Source organism: Dermacentor andersoni, chromosome 1 (genome assembly GCF_023375885.2).
Source record: "Dermacentor andersoni chromosome 1, qqDerAnde1_hic_scaffold, whole genome shotgun sequence".
NCBI classification, from domain to species: domain Eukaryota; kingdom Metazoa; phylum Arthropoda; class Arachnida; order Ixodida; family Ixodidae; genus Dermacentor; species Dermacentor andersoni.
Window position 1 is genome coordinate 59,220,112 of NC_092814.1, and position 20,173 is coordinate 59,240,284.

Here is a 20,173-nt window from a genome sequence, read left to right on the forward strand (position 1 = left end):
TTTTTAGTTCGACCCGCCAGCTAATTCAATCAGTTTCATTGGTCCCGTCAGAGTTGAATTAATGGAAATTGGCACTATTCGTTTTACACTTATGTCAGGCAGGAAATTTTAGATTTTCTATATCCTATAGCTTTTCTTATATGCAATATTTGTGTTCATTATTTTGAGGTTTGACTGTGTGCTGTCGAGTCCCTTTCCACCCTAATTTTGTCCTGATGAAATCAGGTTTTCTTGAGTACAGCAAAGAGCCACATGTTTGCTTCAAATATGTAGTTGTTGTCATCTGTTGTGGCAAGCAAGGTGGAGAAGCCAGAGTCTTGACTCTTTCTTTCTGTCTAGCTAACACACAGACCTTTTGAAGTGTGGTAGTGTTGCTATACTTAAACATTTGTGAATATGTAAGAAACAATTGTGTTTTCATTTTTGTTCTTCAGAAATTCAGGGAAGGCATGAACTTGTACTTGACCAAGCACAAGTATGGCAACACGACCACAGAGGACCTGTGGCACTGCTTGGGTGAAGTGTGTCAAGTCCCTGTTGAAGCCATCATGAACACCTGGGTGAAACAGAAGGGCTACCCTGTGTTATCTGTAAGCAAGAATGGCAGCTAGCATGCTGATATTGCAAGTGTAGCCAGGTGGGGCTACATGTGTGCACAATTCTTCCTGTACAGGTAACAAGCTATCAAGATGGAGATAGCAGAGTGCTGATGTTCACCCAGGAAAAGTTCAACGCCGATGGCAAGGCCACAAGTATGTGTCTATGCTTTCAAGCTCTGGTGCTTGTCTCCAACTGAGCAGAAACTGAATGCTTTTCAGAGGACAGCTCTCTCTGGATGGTTCCAATCAGCATCACAACCTCAAAAGCACCCAATACGATCATCAAGCAGTTCCTGTTGGACTCTGCTTCATCAGTGCTGGTACTTGATGGCGTGACTTATAATGACTGGGTCAAGGTAATAAGATGAGCTCCCCTATGGTAACAACACAATTGAAGCTGTTTATACTATGAATGTGAACCTGAAGAACGGAAAATTATTTGTTGCTTGTGCTTTTTGTCTTGTGTGCAGAAGAAAGAACTGGAATACTCTATGTAATTAGTACTCATTTAGCAACAGAACAACTGAAATATTTGAATTCTTTTATAGAATGTACTAGTTTCCAAAAATGTGCACCCTTTTTCTTTATGCATGCTTACGGTTCTGACATGAAGAGCCCTCAAGCAATTTCAAGATGTTTGCAGCAGCTTTTTTGCCTGAAGCCCCATAACAAATTCTGTAAATTAAATTTGATTCTGAAACTGTGCGAGAGCAAACGCTATCAGTGTATTGCTGCCCGAATGCAAGGATAGCGCAGGTGCCAGCACCGGGGAGCTTCGACTGACATGCTGCTTCGTGTAATTGCTGCGGCTTCACTGCAGCAACTGGTGAAATGGGAGTGATTGCATTCACTGTCAATACATGTCATATGCTTGGCAGTAGTGCTGTCTGTGACCCAGCAGAGAACACTTCATGGAGATTGTCTATGCGTGAGCCAGGCACTTGTGCATTGTGCTCTTCAGATGACAGGAGTGCACTTTCTTTTTGTGTGATCAGACCCATGCATTTAACCATGATAATCCCTTAGCTTTTCACTTCCTCACATACATGCAGATATTTAAGTTTGGGAACATTGTGTGTGTATGTGCGAGAGAGATTTTATCATGCTTAGGCATTAAAATTCCAATTCTGAATGTGCTCAGATCAACGTTGGAACTGTTGGCTGCTACAGAACCATGTACAGCTCTCGAATGCTGTCTCAGCTAATCCCTGCTGTGGAAAACAAGACTTTGCCTCCATTGGATCGGCTGGGTCTTCAGAGCGACCTGTTTGCTCTTGTAAGGAAGCTCTTCAATGTGTGCTTATGCTTAATACTATGCATGGTTGCTTGGAACTGTTGTATTTGTTAATGCATGTTTTTAACTACAGTATAACCCCATTGATATGTTTTAGTGGACCATGGAAAAATGATAGTCAAACCACATGATAACAAAAGCCTGAGAAAATGAAATTCTCCTCACAAAGGAATATTTTCATAGCCACAGTAAACACCTATTGGATTCAATGCATTTCGTATCTCTCGACAACGAAACGCCGCTAGGCTGCAATTCCACATTAAAGAAATTTGCCAGAATTTTAGTCCCCATATTATCTACCCATGTGACACTAGCAGTCTAAGAAGAGCTCAAATACATTTTCTGCCCACTTAAATTACGTAAAATACCACTGCAGCATGCTTGCTTGTCTGCCGCCATTTTTGTTTACAAAAAAAAAAAACAGCAAATTGTAGGAAGCGCTTGAAGGCTCTGGAAACATGTCGTGGATGCCATCTTGTTTTTCAATTGCCTGTTTCAAATGGTGCAGCTGCATTGCTATCGATCTGCACCGATAACGATAGTGTGGCTACAATGTACCATCCTGCTGAATAGGCATCCCTATGTTCTAGCCACCCTAACGATGATTTGTGTACAACATGTAGTGTAAGATTACTCTACGGCTCAATGTGCATTGAAAGTAGACTTGTACAGAGAAAACAAAGAAGTCTGTGTCCCACTGACATGAAATTCTTCATGGTGCTCAAGATGGTAGCCACTGCATAGGCTACCACGCCTCCAGCTGTATTGTCACTGAAGTGATCGTTCGAAAATACGACCCCTGATTCGGGCATGCTGATTTTGGTACTAGCCAGCAGGAATCTCGTATGGATTCAGTGTCGCTGGATGGAGATTTGCCAGATAATAGCCATATTCTCGGTCGATCACTTTCGCGCATACGATTACTTTTGAGAGATTTCGCACGACTCGGCTCTAGACACGTCAGCATCTATGGGCGACAGTGTTCCTGCCGTTGTGCTGTATTATATTCGTCAGACGATCTCGCCGCTGCCACCATTTGAAAGAGTTGAAGGTCGTAGAGAGGAACTCGGTGAACAGGATTTATTTACATATTAACATTTTAGGCAAGACATACATCGACAGTCTAGCGTGACTCCCATATGGAGCCCGCAAGACTAACCTACAGCAAACAGCTTATGAGCACACAGCTCACTAGTACATTTCTAGCATGACAACGAGCACTCAGCTCCCGACGACGAGCACCCTCTAGCACACAACGAGCACACTCTAGCAGCCGACAATCGCTGCTTATAAGCCCTTGGTCCCCCCTTGAGTCCCACTGGACGGAAACGTTCGTCTAGTCATCGTTCGACGTCACCGTTCGACGTCACCGTAGATGACCCGCCCTTTTGGAGGAGGGCGAGAGCTGTTGGAGGAGGATGATGACTCACATACACGTGCTGCACATACACACAGGTGAAAAGGGCCGGAGCCGACGTCAGAGGGCTTCGTAGAACTCTGCTTTGTCCCGGGTAGCGCGGCTGAGTACCACATTCCTGAGCTGACCCCGCGCCACGTGGCTGCCGGTTATCCGCAGTTCTCTGAAGTGCGCCCCGTCTGGTTGGATTGGAACACGTGCAGCGGGCTGAAATAGCTGGCACGTTGCCACCCCGTACGGCCATTCCTGACAGCTGTCAGCAATGCCGTTTTGTGTAGCTTCAAGCAAGGTTCACCAGCGTAGGCTAATGTACTTGACAGGAAGCTTTCGTTTTTCAGTGCATATTGTCTGTGTTGTCTCATTTTGCAACAAAGAAATTATTACGAAGGTGAATTTTTTCGCTTTCCCCACCGATTTTGTTATTGCAGGGCTCAATTGTATATGATCTGGGAAAGCGTAACACCCAATAATGCTTGTGACAAAGCTACTGATGACACACGAAACTATTCTCACATGAAACCTTATTTGAAGTTGAATAGGAAGCCAAATAGTATTTAAAACCCGCTCAGTAAAGCTTATCATGGCCCGATTGTGTGACTGAACATGAATTTGTACGGTCATAGCAGTGAATCGCATCAAATGAAGCTTGTAATTTCTATCTCTCACTTTGTTCGAATGTTCGATAATAATGGCCTCTTTTTGCGCACTCACAGCCCTTTTTCAGTTTCCGCACAACCTTATGTGGGTGGTTATAATGTTTACACACAGAGGTCCCAAAACACTTTCGGTTTCACCTTATGGAACAGCCCGCTAAATTTAGAGGGTAATAAGAAAATAGGAAGTTGCAATAGCCTGCAAATATATATATATATCCTCAGCTGGCACTAATTTTGATATGGAGTCAAAACATCGTTTGATAAATAATTTTATTCCAAAATGCACAACAAAGCTACGTACTACATGAGCTCAGTGTACATGGCATGTATCTGAACATGTCAAGAACATTTTCCCATATAACCGGCTACAAATTTGGTTGCCAAAAACATGCCACCAGAAGTTTTCTGTGATAATACATTACTGCCTCAGCGTGGATAAAAAGGCCTATATTGAAATAACTGCACACTGTATTGAAGGTCGCGAGACGACCCCTTACGAATGAGTGTAAGGCGAACCATTGTGCCTTCGCCCACCTCCTCTTGGCTTTTGACTTTGTGAGCCATTGCTAATAATGTGAATATAGTGATGCCAATCCTTCTACGTCACACAATGGGTTCTGCCAAGTGATTCTTCTCAGCTACAACATGCAGTAGTCATAGCTGGCACCGCCAAAAGATGATGCCGCATCAGTGGTGGTGTATTATCGGGCGTCGTATTATCTGACCAACAAAAAGTTATGTCTATTATACATGCCTTTGCGCGACAGAGTTGCGAGGAGCTTCAATTTAAGCTATATGCTACTGTATTTACCTGAATCCAACGTCCGAGAAAATTGATCAGAAAATTGCCTGCACGTTATAATTGTATCGGATACAATACCAAAACTGTCTTCACAACAACCTACCACCAGAGCCGTCAGAGGCAGCATCATCACCATCGCCAAATGGTGACAGAACACGTTTTTGTGAAAGTTGTTGGTTAATTTTTTGTTCGACTATGATCTAGTGCAGTATTCTCGGCCGATAAATTTCAGAGATATCCCTTTCTTGCAATTTCATGCGACTCGGCACCAAATGTGTCGGCATAATCTGCCGCAAGCATTTGTGACGCTGTTGCCAAGCTCGCTGTCTTCGCTCAGTGCCAGCAAAGCTGTCGGCCGCATACTTCCACTAGTCTGATGCAGAGTTTTGTGAAAGCGACATAGCAGTATCTAAAGTGATCGCTCGAGAATACCGCCCCTGTGTGTTTCATATCTGTGGCCAATGACTTGCAAATGACGCTCCACTTTCATTATGAAAGCCCATTTTAAAAAAATTTGTCTGTGTAGGTAAATTTAGCATGTCTTGTTTTTTCCTGATCACGAATGCGGGGGACATGCTATATTTTTCTTTTATAAATCGGCAGCATGTTATACGGGTGTCATACGGTGCGCTTTCGATCGCTATGAAGCCCAATCTGAATCAAGTTTTCAGGTTGCGATTGGCTCCTTTGCACAAGCTGCAAGAGGGAGCCAATCACGGTTGAGAATTTCGGTCTAAGTTGAGCTCAATTGTGATTGAAAGTGGCAGTGTGTGTCACCGGTATTACATTCAAGGGGCTCTTTTATTTTCTTACTTTAAGCCCAGAAAAATTAGCTTCATGTTAGGTTTGGGGATGCACTAGAATCGGGTAAATACAGTAATACTTTGCAAGGGTGACTCGGAAAACAAAACCGCCAAAAAGTAAATGCAAAATAAATACTGCAGTGCAGGGGCCAATCACTCTTCATTAGGGGGTTTAAGATACTCTGTACCGCGATCTGCACCCACCAGCATGCTAGAACATTTTTTTCTCACCTACACATTTTTAAAGAATTGTTCAGTTTCTTATAGACTTTCTTCAAGCCATGCAGCAAGAGCTTTCTAGTGCGGCTACATTTGCAAGGAGATCACCTATGGAGTTTCTACCAAGATGAACCTCTGAATGTTGTCGGTGCTGCGTAGCACATCTGTGAATGTTGGCACAGGTATCATATCATCTGTGGTATAATCCTTGTCCAAGGTGGCAGCCAGCAGTGTCAGCATGAGGCAGCGCCTCCTCACACATCTTGTCTCATACGACAACCCGCGCAAAACTGGAAACCCAGCAAAAAAGTGGATTGGAGTCCAACATGCCAGAGGCTGACGTCAAGTCTACTTTGAGAAGTTTTATACTGTGGAGAATGTAGAACTTACATTTCACAAAGCAAATAACCAGAGGCGCTAGTTCGCTTTTGTGACATTCAAGCAAGAGGACTCAGTGGAGTTGGTCTGCCGGGAGCCAAAGCAGAAGATTGGTAACAAAGAGTGTGTGTGGCCCCATTGTCTCTATGGGGAGTTCGCCAGGACTGCACCAATCCATTGTAAAACCCAAAATGTCGCATAATGGATGGGAGGACACTTAACCAGGTTTCCATTGCACACATGATTCTTTGAAAACTAAATGGGACCAGTGCTTCACTGTGTAAAAGTGGAAAAAATGTAACCAGTTGGAATATATTAACAAAGTTCTACTGTATTTTTCATGCTGTGGAGTTATGACAAAGTCTTGATTAATCAGTATTTCCATGTTTCTAAACACTCAAATGCATTTTTAAATGTTTTTAAACTGTGATTTTATGCTGAGAATTAGCATGTTTAAAAGTGTGCTCTCGAACATGGGTAATAATTAAAATTCAGAATTAGTGCAACAACCTGTAAATATTACATAACCAAAGCAGCACCACTGCCATACCAGTATGGTGCTTCCTGATGTTGACAGATTAGCAAGGTATCTTTGTTTTCGAGGGCCATTGTATTATATGCAGGTGAAAAATGCATTGTATGGAGTGCTTCTGTTCGTTGGGATGTTACACCCAAGCCTACAAAAGCAGAAGCTTTAATTCAAGCAGGATTTGCTCACCATTTCATAGCTTCAGACATAGTACTTTATAGAGAAATGGTACACAAAGCATTACGGGAAGAAAGAATATCTTAAAGCAAGCTCTCCTGCCATGTTCTGTCCTCCTGATACAACATTTGTGCACACTGGTGGGTATGCTGCCTTTTGTTCTCAGAAAAACCTGATTATAGTCATAAACATCCTTCAAAAAAATTTTTTTGGCCCCATTGCCCCCACGAAAGTTAGAAGAATGTCCCTGTATGGAGATTTTGTGACAGAAGGGTTAATTTTGCATTCTAAGCCAGTTTCTAGACCTCCCATTTGTGCACACTTAGACAGCGCCTTACCAGGTTTGGGCATCGCTACAAAACAAGCGTGGAATGTAAATATGTGGTGGTGATGGTGTCTGCAAAGTATGAAACGGCTGTGCGGCACGAAAATGGTTGAAATTTCAAACAGAAGGCTGTGCACCCTTCCTCTTCAGGAAGCCGCGATTTGAGCAAAATAGTCAAGGTCACATTCACAAAAGCTTCTACTCAAGATACACTGCTTGCAGCTTCACGTACCATGGCATGTGACTTTGAATATTCATCCAATGCAGAATGCACAATGTCGTCACTTGTAGTGCGCCACACAGCAACAATGGAAGAGAAGATAAAAAAGAAGGCGGGGCTAGTCGTGGGAATGTGACGGGGTCCCTCATCTCTGGTATAGGCGAAGGCAACGAAGGAACATTGCTTGCAGATGCTAGTTGAGGCGAAGGGGGAAATTGTCTGTTGATAGTGACGCTTGCCTCCTGATGACATGGTAACAGGACAGTTCAATTCTATCTCCTCCAATAACAAACCAGTTTAAAAATTTATTTCGGTAAAGCGCTCCCTAAACGGTGGCTTACAATTTCCAATGGGACGTAATAGTTCTGCGGAAACCCTCAAGGTAGAGAAAAGTAATTAATAAAGGGAAAATGAGACATCCAACCAATCATAGCAGTTGCTACAAAGGAAACCTGTACGAGTTCCTCGAAAGAAAAGCCTCGCAGTTGAAGAAAAATTCGTCCTGGTCTGTGACTCGAACCCAGGACTAACGCCTTTCCAGGGCAGCCGCTGTACCATCTGAGCTAACCAGGCTGCTAGCATCTGCTAGCCTAAAGTATAGCATCCTAAGGTAACTTTTCTACCTTTATGTGTGTAGTATGTACAGAGGACAAATTGGTAATCCTAGTGTAAGAATGTCAGCCAAGGGGAGCAACAATGTTTTGTTGCTGATTGGTGTTTGTCTTTCTTCAGGTGCAAAGTGGCCACAAATCGACTGTTGATATGCTTCGCCTGATGGAGGCCTATGTGGAAGAAGACAACTACACTGTCTGGAACTCCATCAACTCATGTCTGGGCAAACTGAACCAGTTGCTTTCGCATACTGACATTCAGCCACTTCTGCACCTCTATGGCCGACGTCTCCTAGCCAGTATATTCAGCAAATTAGGCTGGGACCCTAAGCCTGATGAAAGTGAGTTCTCTGGATAGATTTCAGCCATCTTATAATCAAAAATAGTGTGTCTTAGTACTGTTAATAATCCTGGGAAAACACAGGGGAGGTGGAAGATGGAAATTCAAGGCTATGATCAGAACAAGAACTAGGTCAAAGCCAGAGCCAACATTTCGACAAGTGGGCTTATCTTTTTCAAGGCCTTGAAAAGGACAAGTCCACTTGTCGAAATGTTGGCTCCGGCTTTCATCTTGTTTTTGTTTTGCTCATTGTACTGATAGTAATGTCACACAATCCACACCTATGGTTTAGGAATTACCTGTTCACAGGAAGTGCACCGTTATTATATCTCCCACTAATTCCACCTTGCAATGCCATAATATTGTGTGCATGCTGGAGAGTTTGTACAGTAATGTCTGGTTAATACATATCCACTTAAAATGTGATAACAGTCCAGACATAGTTGCGACGAATCGCCAAACCAGACTCTAGAAGCCCAATGTATTGGCTCTCTATGGCTTATTCTATAACTACCTGTTAGCGCACATGTACTATGATCACCTTTTGTCACGTTGAAGCTAACTGTGCTGCCTTGACTCACTTCGTGGCTAAGACCATGTTGTGCTGCAAAAGATCTTGTGCCTTTTCAGAAAGCTCATAGACGGGTCTACCAATGATTCCAGCTTTGGCGTGGGTGTGGTGATGCCTATATATATACCGTTTTTTTCGTGGGCGCTGCCATATTGCATAGGCAGGTGCGCCATCTGTTGGCATGCTGGCTTGGGCAAGCACTCCATGTTGTATGCCATCATATACGTTCAGCGGCAGTTTCTAGTTTTTTCTTTCTTTTCCTTCTTTGCACTCGTGCGGTCTATTTAGCATGACAGGCATCTTCTATGTGTGAAACGATTCTGAGAGACATACTGAAGGGATTTAAGTCAGCATGGCCAGAGTTTCTGTGGCGTTGAGGTGGACGGAGCACCCAGCACGATGTGTGTACGTGTGTTTGAACTTACAATCAGCCTCAGAGATCAGTTATATATCTCTCAAAATTTATTTCACGAATGTGACTTTACTGCAGCATTCTCATTGTAATTCTAAGCTGTGGTTTGCCAACAATGAGTAGTTACGAAACATATGGCAAACCCAATAATATGGGTACCGTTCTGCTGCGGAATAAGTTGTGCTGTTTACTTTGACAAGTGTTCAAATTATCTGAAGATACATCGCGCAACTACCTTGTTTGCTGGGCGATGTTTCTGCCAACAAATAAAATAGTTTTGGTTAGTAATACAGTAAACTCTCAGTTGTACAAACGTCGGTTTAATGAATATTTCAGAATAACTAACTCTTAGAAAATACCCAACGAATTTCTTATGTATTCTATGCAAAAATATTTCAGTTGAGCGAACTTGATCAGTGGACCCGGGCTCATTTTTAAAATCAGTTCAACCAGATTTTGCACTCTGCAGCTCTGGCGTAGCCGATGCTCGCCGCCTCCAGCGCTGTAACAGTAACACCGGTTACAATTAGAAACTGCTGGCATAAATCCTGCCTTTCCCCCTTGTGCGGTGAAAGTGAACAGTGCAGTGAGGTGATAGACCTCGGGATGGTGGACAGAGGTCACCAGATGGATGTTGACAACACTTTGTTTGAAGACTATGTGCGGTGTGACCGTGAGCTCATTACCTGTGCTGAACTATCAGATCTGGAAATTGTTTCCAGTGTTTGTCCCAAGAGTGTGATGAGGAAGATGCAGTGTCAGAGGCAGATCCAAATCCTGTAACTCTAGAGCAACAAGCTGTGCCAGAGGAAGTGCACAAAAACATAGACTCTCTGGACAGGTTTGTTATTTCTTGCGCTTGAAGAGCACCAGTGGTAATGAAAAAAAAATTTTTCTTTTTTTTTTTTTCAAGATGAGATAGGCAGCAACGTAACTGCTACACACTTTCTATATCTTGAATGACTCCATAAATTGCATTTCACGCTTCTGACTCGATGTCTGCTGTGCCCTGTGCTGTTCCATATTCTAGTGCATATTCAGTTTAGTGAACTTTCAGTGAACTATTTTCTTGGGTCCCTTGAAGTTCACTCAAGTGAGAGTTCACTGCAACAGCATCCTCTACAGTGTGAATCACACTTGTCGACTGGTTGACTAACCAGCTGCAGACTGCGCGAGCGTCCAAGGCAAAGGTAGATGCTGTGTTATTTATCCGTTTGTTCTATATAGTACATTGTCCAAGCACATGGCATGACCATGCGAGGCCTTATTATGCCTTAGGCAGTGTTTTTCTTTTTACTTTATCTTTAAAAAAAAGAGGATGAAAAATGTTTCACTAATTTTTTTTTCTAGTTTTATTCGTTCCATTTTCTACAACGCACTCGCCCATTTTACAGAAGTTATGTCATCACGAATAGCCATCGGATTCTTTTTATGTGCTCCCCTTTGGATATTATGCCTTACAGGACAAAAAAGGCAATGCTGAAGCATAAAGCTTGGATGTATTATATGCTAGTTTACCAGCCACAGTAATCACTGTGTTGAGCAATGCCATCGGCCTCATACCGGGGCTAACATAGACATAGTAAAGTGATATCAGGTCTACTAGACTTGAAACATGTAAAAATGATGCCTTTGGCTGACGAAAATGCTTGATAACAACTGATGCTTTAACGTTTCAGTGTTGCATTGGGTTGGCCGTACACGAGCACTCTCATGTTTTAGTTCCCACGCCAAGCAATCAAACGGTTAAAACGTTTTCCAATTCACGCTGGCAATTTACAGATGCTGGTTCCCTTCGTTGAGTGAAAACCGATATAGTCAATAGAGTTCACAACACATACACACACTGTGGCTGTTGATGTGCATCGCATTTTTGCGCAGCCAAGAGAAATTTCCTCATGCTATAGCTACTGCTGCACTTAAAGGCTACACAATGGTTGTTCGATGACCTTGTATGAACTGACGTCACATAAGTTTCACGGAGGGCAAGCTAAAACATATCCAAATCATTTCTCAGCATGCGGTGGCAACACATTCAAGCAGCACTGCACCGGCTCACACAAGGCAGAGAGGAGGAAAGGCTTGCCGTGCACCCTTTCCTCCTCACCCAATGAAAAGGTCTATAGATGAGCATTGGAAATGCACGGAGACGTGGTGACGGTTGCAGCAAATGACATAGCGACCAACGGACACACCTTTATGGCCTTATCACAGCGAACATTATCACGATAAGCATCTTAACCTGTCTGCACGTCATAGTGCATAGCGGTGTTGCAAGCATAGATCAACACCTTGTTGTGGCCTTGAAAAAGACATGTCCACTTGTTGAAACGTTGGCTCCTGCTCTCGCCTTGTTCTCGTGTTGCTCATCGTCTTGAACTTCCATCTCCAACATTCCCTATGTTTTCCATGCACTTCATAGGCACACAAATTGCATGAGATGATTAGCAGCGGATTCTGTGTTTCAGTGAAGTGACACCGGTTCTCATTCTGTATAAAGTTTAACAAACACACATGCACATATTGAGCAAAGCTCAATGAGCTGTTGTGCTCCCTACCAAAGTTTCGAATGCTTAACAGTATGGGCTTTACTTTATCGCATAGTTGTGCAATATAGCTGTAATTGTTTCTCACGACCTTGAATTAAATCGGAGAAGGGGGGATGAAAAAGAACCTCATTCCACATATTTTAGGTTATTTACTGTGCATTTCTTTTTCTTGTTTTTCTGGTGTAGTGCGTAAAGAAATGCACATTTGTACTTGCCGGTTAGGGCATACTATCGTTTAGAGCATAGTTATGCCATGTTGCAGCGAGGTATGTATTATTGAGATTACACTGTAACTGAAGATTATGACCTATGTGGGATGTGTTCAGTAAGAAAGCAGCTGTTTTTTTACTGTGTCCAGTCTAGAAAGTTTATAATTCACATTATGAATGCCAAGAGAGACACCTGACCACGGTTTTATTGTTTCTGTATATAGTTGGAACCTCAAATGTAGTTCTGGTTTATCAGATTGTGAGGTGCTTTTTCTTTTTATCTTTCAAGCTTCCTTATATGCATGAATGCAGTCAACATTCGATTTTTTGGACTCTCTTGGGACTGTGGAAAGGCCAGAAAAAAGGAGTGCATGCCTTTTACTGCCTTCAAGGGCCCGAATCGGCAAAGCAATGTCCAAAATAGCTCTAAAAGCCTGCCCGACACACTTATTTGATGTCGATTACGAGCACCTACACACTTATTAGATGTGTCGGTGCTTGTACTGCGACAGGAGACAGTGAGTGCCCACGTGTATAATTAAGGAACATATACCGTGTCCCATGACAGTGGCCCCTTTCCACTCTTGGTATGGTTCACCGCAATACTTTGTATGTGCTTGTTCACGTAACACCACTGTAATGCGGCGAAGCTGACTTTTGGGAAGCGGCATTATGCAACGTTTCTCAGACCCTTGTCGTGCTTTCCTCACTTCAAAGCCATATCGGCAAGGATAGCGAGAGGGCTGGTTTGATACTGCAATATAATCAAAATGGCGGTGGTGGTGGCTTTGATTCATGCCGTTTCGGACTTGTGGTGATGGTAGAAAGTCCAGAAAATTGAATGGCGAAGGGTTTCAGTGCCCGGAATTCAGACATACTTATATATTGGCTCTGTGGGGTACATTATGGTGCCAAGAAGACGTCTGAATTATCAGGCATGTCCAAAAAATTGGTCATTGACTGTATTGTGCACATAAGAGCTGTACATTTAAATGTAAGTACCGTATTTACCCAATTTTAACACGCCCCCGAATCTAATGCAAATCCAGTTTTCGTGGGCACAAAGAAAGTAAAAGTGCAGCTGTATGTACAATGCACCTGAATGCAACTTGTGCCCAATTTATAAAATGAAAGTATAACATGCCCCCATGTTCACGATCAGAAAAAACGAGACGTGCAGAATTTACCTTCGCAGTCGCTATTTGTGTATTTGTGTAACATTGACCAGAGATACCAAGCATACAGGGGCGGTATTCTCAAGCAATCACTTTTAGTGATGCTACTATCACTTTCATGAGGCTCTGCATCGGACTTGACGAAGTATGCATCCAACAGCGATCCTGGCACTGTGCGCAAATAAGCGAGCTTGGCACAGTGCGAGAAACACTGGGGCCAATTACACCAATGCATCTGGCGCCGAGTCGCTTGAAAACTCGCGAAAGGGATTGTAGGCTGTTTTAGAATAGAGGGCCGCAAAGATATGGAGCCCCTAACAATTATCGTCTCGCCACAGCGCATGCGCCAAACCCAAACGGTATCTTGGGTTTCGATTTTCACACACCCCAACACTAAATTTCGAAAATAGTGTGGGTGCCTCAAATGCCCCAAACTTGTTTTTTGTCATCTAAACGTCGCCACGAACATGTCAAAAATGGGTCAACACACCCTCATTGAAAATAATAAACTGTCAGCTGTGCTTTTCATCCTCTAAAATAGTACTGATTCCATTATTTCATGCTTTTTTTTTCCCCCTGGCATTAGGTTCTCATTTTCCTTCCATGCGCAGCAAGGGCACTGTAATCGCATGACATTAATGCAAACCGGGAGCCCTATTCTAAAGTATCTTCCCGGCAGGACAGACCATGAATGCAAAGCAGTTGCTTGGAGCACCCTAAGCTCCAGACCCTTATCCTAAACCTCCTTAGTATCACCAGAAGATATTGGCTAAAAATACTGGCCAAGATGATAGTCAAGCACTAAATGAACCAACACCAGCCTTCACAAAATCGTGTTCTGTTGCCATTTTGGGATCGCGATCACGCTGCGTCTGGTGGCTCTGAGGGTAGGCTGTTGCCAACACTGCAAATGCGGTTTTGGTTTCCTATTCAGTTGTAATGTGCAGACAATTTTCAGACTCATTTTCTCTGGAGTAAGGTGCATGTTAAATTCTGGTAAAAACAGTACTTTTCCAACTAAATATGGTGTCATTTTTCAAGGTCACTTGGCTACACTGTTGAGAAGCACTGTGATTGACCGTCTGGCCCGTTTCAAGGATCCAGATGTCCTCGCTGAAGCCAGAAAGAGGCTTGACGCCCACATCGCAGGCAAAGCCATAATTCCTGCCGACATTCGTGGTGCTGTAAGTGACGAGTTCTAAGCTTGTTCTGAGGGGGGGGGGGGGGCATTTATAGCACTCTTCCCCTTAGAATTGTCCCTAGGAATAATAACATCTAGTAAATAAGAATCATTCTTGATGTCAACACTGTATTGTTTGGGGTATTAGTTGCTTGAGCAGTTTCTTATTAGTCACTTGAACAGTTTCTTAGATTCAGTTTTGTATTATGTTTGACCTTCTGTTCTTTAAATTTGACATTGCTTAAAATTAAGATGTTTTCTCTTCTTAAAGGTGTACCAGGCAGCGGCATCAGTTGCAGATCGGAAACGGTACAATGAGTTTTTGAAGGTATGTTTCTGATATGTTTCTTAAAACTTCTGAATGTGTATTTTGAGACGTATAGTAGTTATATTGTTCTCAGAGCGTAACTCTTCTGCAATGTGGGATATGTGTATGAAAGTAGGTAGAATTTGCTTATTGGTCCTGAGCACAGATTAATCCAATTACCTTCCATACCAGGAATGTGTGCTATTTAATGTGTGACATGTATGTTTTCATACATCAGAAGCAACCTAGATTCCAAGCAAGTTAAACAGTTTTCTCAACCAAATTTTTGAAAAGGACCTTACGTGGTGGTTAAAAACATACATGACTCTACACGGCCTTTGACTTGACCCTATGTTCGACACTGCACACCAGATTTATCTTTGTGGGATAAATTATGTGAACTTTTCTTAAGCAAAAATAAGAAATATGGTACAAATCATTGAAAAAGACGGTTTCCTCAGTAGGAGGACATTTATTTTAATCTATGATTCAGGTTTGGTAGAAGGTGACACCAAATTAACTTATAATCACAAGTGAAATCATTGTTTGAAGTTAAATTTTTTTCATTGCAATGAAATACTTGTAAATGTTCCATAAGTCTTTCAGAAATCTACACAATATTTTGTAATTAAAATTTTTGAGTAGTGTGTTCTGGTATTTTTTAGGTTATATATTTGAAATTTTCATCCAAAATTACATCGCAACCAAAGCACAAGAATGTCCTCTTGTGCTTTCCTTTTGACATGCTCTCATTGGACATTCATGTTTAAATCTGTGTTCATTGACATTACATGAAGAAAATGCTTGGGACTTCCTCCTTCAATTCTTGAATGTGCTTTGTGTTCTTATAAGCAAAGAAAACAAAACACTTATCAGCTTGTTGTTTTCTTTGCCTATTATATATATATATATATATATATATATATATATATATATATATATATATATATATATATATATATATATATATCATCATCATCAGCCTAGTTACGCCCACTACAGGGCAAAGGCCTCTCCCATATTTCTCCAACTACCCCGGTCATGTACTAATTGTGGCCATGTTGTCCCTGCAAACGTCTTAATGTCATCCGCCCACCTAACTTTCTGCCGCCCCCTACTACGCTTCCCTTCCCTTGGAATCCAGTCCGTAACCCTTAATGACCATCGGTTATCTTCCCTCCTCATTACATGTCCGGCCCATGCCCATTTCTTTTTCTTGATTTCAACTAAGATGTCATTTACCCGCGTTTGTTCCCTCACCCAATTTGCTCTTTTCTTATCCCTTAACGTTACACCTATCATTCTTCTTTCCATAGCTCGTTGCGTCGTCCTCAATTTCAGCAGAACCCTTTTCGTAAGCCTCCAGGTTTCTGCCCCATACGTGAGTACTGGTAACACACAGCTGTTATACACTTTCCTCTTGAGGGATAGTGGCAACCTGCTGTTCATGATTTGAGAATGCCTGCCAAACACACCCCAGCCCATTCTTATTCTTCTGGTTATTTCAGTCTCATGATCCGGATCCGTGGTCACTACCTGCCCTAAGTAGATGTATTCCCTTACCACTTCCAGCGTCTCGCTACCTATCGTAAACTGCTGTTCTCTTCCGAGACTGTTAAACATTACCTTAGTTTTCTGTAGATTAATTTTCAGACCCACCCTTCTGCTTTGCCTCTCCAGGTCAGTGAGCATGCATTGCAATTGGTCTCCTGAGTTACTAAGCAAGGCAATATCATCAGCGAATCGCAAGTTGCTAAGGTATTCTCCATCAACTTTTATCCCCAATTCTTCCCACTCCAGGTCTCTGAATACCTCCTGTAAACATGCTGTGAATAGCATTGGAGAGATCGTATCTCCCTGTCTGACGCCTTTCTTTATTGGGATTTTGTTGCTTTCTTTGTGGAGGACTACGGTGGCTGTCGAACCGCTATAGATAGCTTCCAGTATCTTTACATATGGCTCATCTACACCCTGATTCCGTAGTGCCTCCATGACTGCTGAGGTTTCGACTGAATCAAATGCTTTTTCGTAATCAATGAAGGCTATATATAAGGGTTGGTTATATTCCGCACATTTCTCTATCACCTGATTGATAGTGTGAATATGGTCTATTGTTGAGTAGCCTTTACGGAATCCTGCCTGGTCCTTTGGTTGACAGAAGTCTAAGGTATTCCTGATTCTATTTGCGATTACCTTAGTAAATACTTTGTAGGCAACGAACAGTAGGCTGATCGGTCTATAATTTTTCAAGTCTTTGGCGTCCCCTTTCTTATGGATTAGGATTATGTTAGCATTCTTCCAAGATTCCGGTACGTTCGAGGTCATGAGGCATTGTGTATACAGGGCGGCCAATCTTTCTAGGACAGTGTTCCCACCATCCTTCGACAAATCTGCTGTTACCTGATCCTCCCCAGCTACCTTCCCCCTTTGCATAGCTCCCAAGGCGTTCTTTACCTCTTCCGGCGTTACTTTTGGGATTTCAAGTTCCTCTAGACTATTCTCTCTCACCTTATCGTCGTGGGTGTTACTGTTACTGTATAAATCTCTATAAAACTCTTCAGCCACTTCAACTATCTCATCCATATTAGTAACAATATTGCCGGCTTTGTCTCTTAACGCACACATCTGATTCTTGCCTTTTCCTAGTTTCTTCTTCACTGCTTTTAGGCTTCCTCTGTTCCTGAGAGCATGTTCAATTCTATCCATATTATAGTTCCTTATGTCCGCTGTCTTACGCTTGTTGATTAACTTAGAAAGCTCTGCCAGTTCTATTCTAGCTGTAGGGTTAGAGGCTTTCATACATTGGCGTTTCTTGATAAGATCTTTCGTCTCTTGCGATAGCTTACTGGTATCCTGTCTAACGGAGTTACCACCGACTTCTATTGCACACTCCTTAATGATGCCCACAAGATTGCCGTTCATTGCTTCAACACTAAGGTCCTCTTCCTGAGTTAAGGTCGAATACCTGTTCTGTAGCTTGATCTGGAATTCCTCTATTTTCCCTCTTACCGCTAACTCATTGATCGGCTTCTTATGTACCAGTTTCTTCCGTTCCCTCCTCAAGTCAAGGCTAATTCGAGTTCTTACCATCCTATGGTCACTGCAGCGCACCTTGCCGAGCACATCTACATCTTGTATGATGCCAGGGTTCGCGCAGAGTATGAAGTCGGTTTCATTTCTAGTCTTACCATTCGGGCTCCTCCACGTCCACTTTCGGCTAACCCGCTTGCGGAAAAAGGTATTCATTATCCGCATATTATTCTGTTCTGCAAACTCTACTAATAACTCTCCTCTGCTATTCCTAGAGCCTATGCTATATTCCCCCACTGACTTGTCTCCAGCCTGCTTCTTGCCTACCCTAGCATTGAAATCGCCCATCGGTGTAGTGTATTTTGTTTTGACTTTACCCATCGCCGATTCCACGTCTTCATAAAAGCTTTCGACTTCCTGGTCATCATGACTGGATGTAGGGGCGTAGACTTGTACTACCTTCAATTTGTACCTCTTATTAAGTTTCACAACAAGACCTGCCACCTTCTCGTTAATGCTATAGAATTCCTGTATGTTACCAGCTATTTCCTTATTTATCAGGAATCCGACTCCTAGTTCTCGTCTCTCCGCTAAGCCCCGGTAGCACAGTACGTGCCCGCTTTTTAGCACTGTATATGCTTCTTTTGTCCTCCTAACCTCACTGAGCCCTGTTATATCCCATTTACTGCCCTCTAATTCCTCCAATAGCACTGCTAGGCTCGCCTCACTAGATAACATTCTAGCGTTAAACATTGCCAGGTTGAGATTCCAATGGGGGGCTGTTCGGACCCAGGTATTTTTAGCACCCTCTGCTGCGTCACAGGTTTGACCGCCACCGTGGTCAGTTGCTTCGCGGCTGCTGGAGACTGAGGGCCGGGGTTTGATTGTTGTATTCATATAGGAGGTTGTGGCGAAGTACTGCACCAGGGTGGCCAATCCTGCTCTTGTGAGGAAGTGCGTTACCGGTTCTGGTCACCAGGATCAGGCCGCACTCCAGGCCTGTTTATGCAATTTTATTAACACGCATTTATTTTTTTTTTTAAGTCTGGTGGAGAATTGCGTGGCACCGGGATTCGAACCACAGTCCTCTTGCACGCGAGGCGGATACTCTACCTCTATGCCACCGTTACATCCCCTACATCATACGTCATACGTCAAGCATGCGTCAAGCATACGTCATACGTCAGGCATTAGGCACACTGAAATAGTAAAGAAATCTGCACTTGCTTTCGCGGAAGTTTCAGGTTCACAACTGCGGTGTGCATCGCACCCAGCGGTTTCGCGAACAGTGGCCGCTATAATTTAACTGTGCGTGAAATCAATGAGCGACTCTATCGACGACAGTGCACTTTGCCATTATTTCGTTGGAGAGTGTCCTCCATAGTTTGGATGTGCAGCATCTCTAGATAAAAGCAATAGTTCATCATTTTTTTTTTCTGCATGATAAAAAGTTTGGCTACAGTAGGCAATGCTGAAGTAAAAGGGCTTAAATATAAGTATCGAAATGTAGTATTGTAGAAAGTTTCATGAAATAAGGTACAAGACAGAATTGTACTAATTACATGAGCACTGGGTTGTGTTTGAGTACATTTGCAAAGGGCCTGTAAATATGGTACTGGTTTGATGATGTCACCTCAACTCTTTTAACACCTACCAATATTTACAGCAGCCACAACACCAGATGGGAATAAATTTTGACTGCGCATGTCATGTGTCCATGCTAATGTCGGCCATTTTTTACCGTGCCTTACGAAGCTAAATTATTTGAATGAACTGGAAGCCTTGTTTCATTTAGATGCATTGTAAACATTGTTAGCCAATAAATATTTTTATGCTTGATTGTGCTAACTCTAGCTTTTTTAGTTTGAATTAAAACCTCCAATGAGTTGGCTTAGGAACTGAAATGAGCAAAAGAAATGTGAATATTCCATACAAGACACCATTGCATGGTCCGAAACATAGCATTGGGAAATGCCTGTGAAGTAGCACTTTCGGCATGAGCAAATAAAGAAATGCATTGGGTATTTCCATTTGCTTTTGCATATCCTGCTTCTTTGTTCCTTCGTGGCTAATTTATGCTCAGAATGGCTAAGTATAATTTCTCCAAATTTTTGCAGCTATACAGAAGCACTGACCTTCAGGAGGAGAAGAACCGGCTCTCAGCTGCCCTCGCTGGTGTAACCAACCAGGAACTCATTCAAGCAACCCTGGAATTTGCTCTTTCGGTGAGTGTAGCTGATGTTTTGTTATTACAGCAGACTAGCAAATTGACCTGTTGTCGACGGGAATTTATGCACACTTCAAAATGTTTTCTTTTGTATCGGTGCATTTTAGGCAGAATCTCACTGGTTTGCGGAGTTGACACAAGCC

General features: G+C 42.7%; 1 protein-coding gene across 1 annotated transcript in view; it reads left to right on the plus strand.

Annotated features, from left to right (window-relative positions):
* The window catches only part of Psa (puromycin-sensitive aminopeptidase), a 65,403-nt gene that overhangs the window by 26,506 nt on the left and 18,724 nt on the right, over positions 1-20,173 (plus strand). The window contains exons 11-18 of the mRNA XM_050193310.2: positions 435-590; positions 674-752; positions 819-955; positions 1,741-1,875; positions 8,152-8,371; positions 14,328-14,470; positions 14,738-14,794; positions 19,921-20,028. Coding sequence (XP_050049267.1) covers positions 435-590; positions 674-752; positions 819-955; positions 1,741-1,875; positions 8,152-8,371; positions 14,328-14,470; positions 14,738-14,794; positions 19,921-20,028 — 1,035 coding nt within the window. The remainder of the gene's footprint in view (positions 1-434; positions 591-673; positions 753-818; positions 956-1,740; positions 1,876-8,151; positions 8,372-14,327; positions 14,471-14,737; positions 14,795-19,920; positions 20,029-20,173) is intronic.